Source organism: Orycteropus afer, unplaced genomic scaffold, assembly GCF_000298275.1.
Source record: "Orycteropus afer afer isolate SDZICR_OR568_19922 unplaced genomic scaffold, OryAfe1.0 scaffold00193, whole genome shotgun sequence".
Classification (NCBI taxonomy): domain Eukaryota; kingdom Metazoa; phylum Chordata; class Mammalia; order Tubulidentata; family Orycteropodidae; genus Orycteropus; species Orycteropus afer.
In genome coordinates, this window is record NW_006921780.1 from 2,369,544 (window position 1) to 2,375,742 (window position 6,199).

General features: G+C 39.2%; 1 protein-coding gene across 1 annotated transcript; it reads right to left on the minus strand.

Annotated features, from left to right (window-relative positions):
• Positions 1 to 2,040: 2,040 nt before the first annotated feature.
• LOC103202834 (T-cell surface glycoprotein CD1c3-like) lies at positions 2,041 to 4,155 on the minus strand. Its single transcript, XM_042781889.1, is given in 5 exon segments — positions 2,041 to 2,318; positions 2,528 to 2,749; positions 2,752 to 2,805; positions 3,502 to 3,768; positions 4,095 to 4,155. Coding segments are annotated over 5 exon segments (882 nt in total).
• Positions 4,156 to 6,199: the final 2,044 nt, after the last annotated feature.

Here is a 6,199-nt window from a genome sequence, read left to right on the forward strand (position 1 = left end):
CTTTAGCTATCTCAAGCTTTATACTTCACACCATATCATCTAGGACAAGAGAGTGTCTCAGAGGTGGAAAATATCCCTGACATTCCTCAAAACACTGAACACAGATTAACATTTTTTTGTTAATTGTTGCTGAGTTAATTCTTGATTGTCCCTTCTGTGCAGAATGGAATTGTTCCATAAGGACTTCAAAGATGTGACTTTCTGGAAGTACATTTCCAAGCCTGTCTTCTGAGATGCCTCTGAGTAGGTTCAAACCACCAACAACCTTTCAGCTAGTAGTGGAGCATTTAACCACTTGTGCCACCCAGGAACTAGAATTACCATTATCATCCAGTAATTCCTCTTGTAATATGTGCTCGAAATAATTGACAGCAAGAAGTTAAAGAGATGCATGTACACCAAAGTTTACTGCAGCACTCTTCAGAATCACCAAAAGATGGAAACAACCTAAATGTCCATCAATAGATGAATGAATAAGCAAAAATGTGGTACATACATACAATTAAATATTATTAATGGCTTTTTATAGTGAAAATAATATGCATGTAACAGGATAAATTGTGTTACTTCTCATGGGTTCAGGCAAGAATTCAAGGAACTAGGCAAGTGTGAAGTCTCTTGGCCAAGTGAGAAAAGTTTTAACAAGTATACCATCAAATGTCTCAACTCTGACAAACTATCAGAAAGGAAAAGACTAAGACTACAGATTTGACTTAAATTCAAGGTAGATTTTTAAGGACAGTGTATCATATGCAGGTAAGACATATATTAAGTAGAGGAATATATATTAAGAAGACAGAGACTTTAAATGGAGTTCTGATAGCATAGTGCCTAAGGCACTTGACTGCTAACCAGAAGGCTGGCAATTCAAACCCACCAGCCACGCCTCAGAAAGAAAGTTGGGCAATCTACTTCCGTAGTGATACTGCCTCAGAGACCCAAGGAGGGGTCGCTGTGAGTCGGGTCCGACTCAACGGTACATAACAACAACAACAACAACAGACTTTAAATAGAGTTAAAATTAGAAGGGGGAAAAGGACTTAAATAAGTGTAGCAATGGATTGGAAATGAAGAATGCATTCAACAAAATAGATTTAAAGTGCAGTGGAATTCCAGTGATGGAGAACATGCTTCCCACATGTCGATCAGGGAAGGCCTCTCAAAGAAAAGACATCTGAAGTAGGTTTGATGATTGAATAATATTAGCATTTATGGAGATTTCTGGGATCTCATTTAATTCTATTAAAAATTAAATTGTAAAGCCCATGCACTCAGGCCAGAACAAAAAATCCTGCAAAATTGCATTCAGTCTATATTGATGACTGATTGTTAAGCAGAAATAAACAAAAAGTTTCACAAGGAGAGCTGAGAGGATGTCATCACCACATCATCCAGAACTCCTGGGCTGCTGGGTACTTGTTCCGAAGGAGAAAAGTGACAAGGAGGCTCATAGCAGGTCCTCATATGAACTGTATGAGAATGAAAATAAAAGTCACTCTGCATAGGTGGAGGTGAGACTTGAGAGAAAAAAAAGTAGATGACTGGAAGGAGAACTGAGGATAGAGAAACAACTTTGGGGGCAAGAAAGATGGATACAATGAACTCACCAGAACTTTCTAAACCAAAATATACAGCCAGTCAGAAGTATTAAGGGTGTTATCACTGCCAAGGAGGTCATGCCCATGGAGTTGTGATTTTCTGTGTATTTGGGTGCACCAAAGGATGTCATTTCAAATCCACTCCATTCACTCCTGTTTAACCACATTTCACTGGTCTTCCTTTGTCCATTTAAGTGTCTGCCTCAACAATCTCCTTTCTTCCTATTTCTTCTTTCCTCCCACTTCAAGGGATAAGGTTTCCTATAACCCTTAACATACCCCTGCATCTAGAGTTCCTCATTTCAACTCTTCTATTCCTTGGTTAAAAAAACTTTTGTCCATTCTGGCCCTGTGATTCCTAAGAAAATAAATATTTTACCTGTTCTTGCTTTCTATTTAAAGACTACTTTCTCCCATTCCCAGCCTGTGCCACAATTCTTTCTTACCCCAGTGGAATGGCCTGGTCACCTAGACTGCTGTGCCTTACTCAGCAAGACAGGCCAGATGCCTCCATGGTTACCACATTCAAGAACACCCAAAGATACCAGGTCCCATCAGTACTGGGCAAGATATCACCTTGCCAAGTGTCCAGCTGCTCCTTCTCCCCTCACATCCACATCACCCACAGGCTTTGGGTAAAAGCCAAAAAGACATGACAAACCAGCAGCACACAGCCTGGACTGAGAGTGGCCCCACTGGACAGCTTGGCTTTAGGCTTCACTGGAGATAACAGGAAAGATATTAAGATAAGGACTCTACCACAAGCTTTAGAGGTATAGATGTCAGTATCAGTTTAAACACATATGTCCTTCCCACTGCTGGGAATCTATCACCCATTATTCTCTCTTCCTTAAACTAAATTTGAAGAAGATAGTTAGAAGATGTGATTTTAAAAAAGAAAATTATTTGAGATAAGGTACAGGACTGACTTTCTCTCTGGAGATCTGCCTTCCTTGCCTCCAGGAGACCCAAGATGAAAGGTAGGCAGGTGTCACTGATGAGCTCATGCACTATTTCCTTGATGCCTTGGTACTGATTGGGTAGTCTGCAGATATTCTGAGCCTTATTTTCACCCTCAGGAGATGGCACCGATGAGTTGTTGTGGACACTCAGGAAATCTGATCCTTTATAAGCTCCCCACAGAAAGCCTGTTGGGCCTCCCCAGAATGCAGCTCACAGCCTCCTTCCACCTGTATCTCAAAGGGATCTGGGGAAGGGGGTTGTGAATTGGAGAAAAGATACTGAAGAAGGTAAATGAAATGAGGGTAAGGAAAAGCAGTAAAAGCAGAAGGGAGAAGTTTGGGGAATATGAGGGAGTGGAGAAAAGTTTGATTTGATTGTAGGTTCTGAGAGAAAAAGTGGTGGGAGCTGGAGATGGAAGAATAGATAAATGACATGAGAAAGGGAGCAAATTGTTTGAAGAAGGTGAGACGAATGTACATGGGCAAGAGGATAGGGGAGAAATTAAAGGGAGAGACTTGGGATGACAGCAATTTACAGTGGATGGACTTCAGTGGATTACAATGGATGTATAGACAGAGACTGCAGAAGAGATTGAAATGAGGAAGAAAATCATACTTTAAGGAGTCAAAGAGTGAGAAAGCTGAGAGTAACTGTATGGAGGCCAGGGAAGAAAGTGGTCACAGATCACTAAAGGAAGATAATGAAGTTTAAGCCAGTAATCAGTGAGAGAGAAAATTGTAAGTAGCAGAGGACATGAAGCTTTTCAAAAGTCAAGATCTGAATTATCCCTCCTCCCTCCCCATTCTCTGTCCAAAGGATATGATTGCAGTAGTATGGTGGAGAAAGATTTTCAGTGGGGAGTAGAGGCTATTTCCTAAAGGAATAAAATACTCATTAAGACACTTATGCCTCCTAAAGCTAATTCTGCCATTGGGAGAACATTCAAGTTGCAATTGACTGTCATAGCTGTGAACTTCCTGAGTCAATCCAATGAAGTACATGTGGAATAGCATTTCCAGTTCTACCAATACATTGTAGCTGAAGTTACCCTTGGCCCAGGGCCATAGGAAAATGATGGTGCCAGAATTAGTTTCCCAGCTATGAGTCTGCAACTCATCCAACCATCCAGAGGTCAGATTTTGTGTCCAGGAATGAGTGCAATAAGATGATATCTGGATAACATGGTAGAAGATAGGCTCCTGGAAGGCTGTGGGTGGCAAAACTATAGAGTAAAGAGAAAAAAAGATATCGTGAAGGAGAATTAATGGAGAAAGAAAAATTTCAGAGAGCGAGAACTCAAATTCTGGAGGAAGGGAAAATTATAATTATTTTTTCAGATATATGCCTGCCCCAGATAACAATGTTCTACCTAAAACCTTCAGAGAAGCATAGGGACCTGGAGACAGAGATACTCAAATAGAATTGGCCTGGCACTCTCACTCTCCAAGTATAACTTATATACAGATTTATCATACAAGCACCCACATTGACAGACCCTCTTGCACCCTACTGAGCAACTGCCAGAGTTCTTACCATCTTCAATGTCACCACCTGGGAGAAGAACAGCTAACAATGGAAGCTGCAGAAACAGCATTTCCTTTGCAGGTGTTATTTCTGTCTCTCAGAAAAACTGGTCTTTGATCTTTGTTCTCCACAAACCTATCCCACAATATCTCTACTCTGACTTTGTTCTCCCACCAACAGATAAACTCTATGTTAGCCACTGTCTGCAAAAAAGAAAACCTGTAAAACTCAAAACACTGGGTCTCCTACTCAGGGTCTTGTTTTCTTTCCAGCTTTGGCTCTCCCTTTTGGCTTCAGACTTCTCTACTTTTCATCAGCATCCATCCTGTTCATTTCTCTTACTTCTACTGCTATGGAACAAGTCTTACATAGCACTGAAAAGCCACTTTACTACTAGGGTCATTTTTTTTCTCATTCATATACTAAGAGAATGAAACTAAATGGTTTCTTGGAACTCTACCCAATGCTTTTACCTCCCTGCTCCTTTCTGTTACTCTACCCTCCTCTTCTGCTTTTGAAAGTTCCCTAAGTATTCTTAGGGATTGCTTAGGGGTTGCAATGAGTTGAATTGACTCAATGGCAGTGAGGTCGTTTTGTTTGTTTGTTGAGCTTTATTATAACGTAAAGAATCTCTGAATACATCACTCCTCACTTATCACACTCATATCTCTGGCTTCTCACTGGTTCACTGGTTCTTTAATTTTTTTTTTTTTTTTTTTTTTTAATGAATCTTCTATGATAGCCTTGTGTAATGATATGAACTGCAATGAATTCTCCATTATTCTTAAAAAAACCCAGCAACCATTACAAAGACCACAGGAACTTTGAAACAGATAAAGAAAACACTCCTGTTTGATTTCCATTGATATATATTAAGTCATCAAACAGTCACTTAACACCTGTCTGGAACCTAGCAAGAATATATAGTGGTTAACAATCAATTCTCTTTATTCAAGGAGCATTAGTATATTAAGGAAGAAAAAATACTTAGACCACTAACTGAATTGTAGTGTGCTGAGCTTTATTATGGGAGCTCTGGTGGAGTAGTGCCTAAGGCATTTGACTGCTAATCAGAAGTCTAGTGGTTCAAACCCACCAGCCACTCCTCAGAAGGAAGATTGGGCAATCTACTTCCATAGAGATACTGTCTCAGAAACCCAAGGAGGGGGTTGCTATGAGTTGGGGCTGACTCGACGGCAGTGAGGTTGTTTATTTGTTTGTTTGTTTGTTGAGTTTTATTATAACATATAGAATCTCTGAATAAAAATAAGCCTGAAACAACATTTTCTAAAGTGGTTACCCTTGACTCTTTTTTGCCTACTCAGAGTTTTTACATCAATAATTGGCTCAGGGTATTAGATTTACACCCCTATTGTATTGTATCACTAACACCTAATATAGTATCTGGCAAATGGTTGGTGAATATCAATGGATATTTGCTTAATGAATGGATTAATTCTATTATTTAAAAATATTATGGAGGATATCTTTAAAATAAACTTTCTTAAAGCAAGTGTTATTTGTTATCCAATGTGGTGAAGTGAAAATCATATACAGTTTTGTTTAGGTTAAAAGCACATGTCAATAGACACAAAGTTTACATAAAAGACCCTGTTGTAAATTTTTTATAACTTATAATTTTAAAAAAATACTAGTGAGAAGTTGTGGGAAGTTATATTAGTAAACTATTCTGGAATCATTTAACAAAGATTCCCTTTTTTGTCCTGCTTGGATGCCTTATCGCAAACTGCTCTCTGGTGGACAGGTTTATATTTTTTCTTTCATGGTACTTATGACTGTATAAAGGCTGTGAAGTATTTGCTTGGGCTTTGTAAGTATCCTCTGTTATAAAGATATATTGGTAATTTATTTTATTGTTTCTTGATTTATAAGTAAAAAGAGATCTCAGTCTAACTTAAGAAAGAAAATAATTTTTTGAAAATTAAGATTAGAATGTAGAAAGATGAAGTCACAAGTCCCCTGTTGTTGTTGTTGTGTGCCGTCGAGTCAAACCCTACTCACAGCGACCCCTCCTTGGGTTTCCGAGGCAGTATCACTACGGAAGTAGGATTGCCCAACCTTCCTTCCGAGGAGTGGCTGGTGGGTTTGAACCA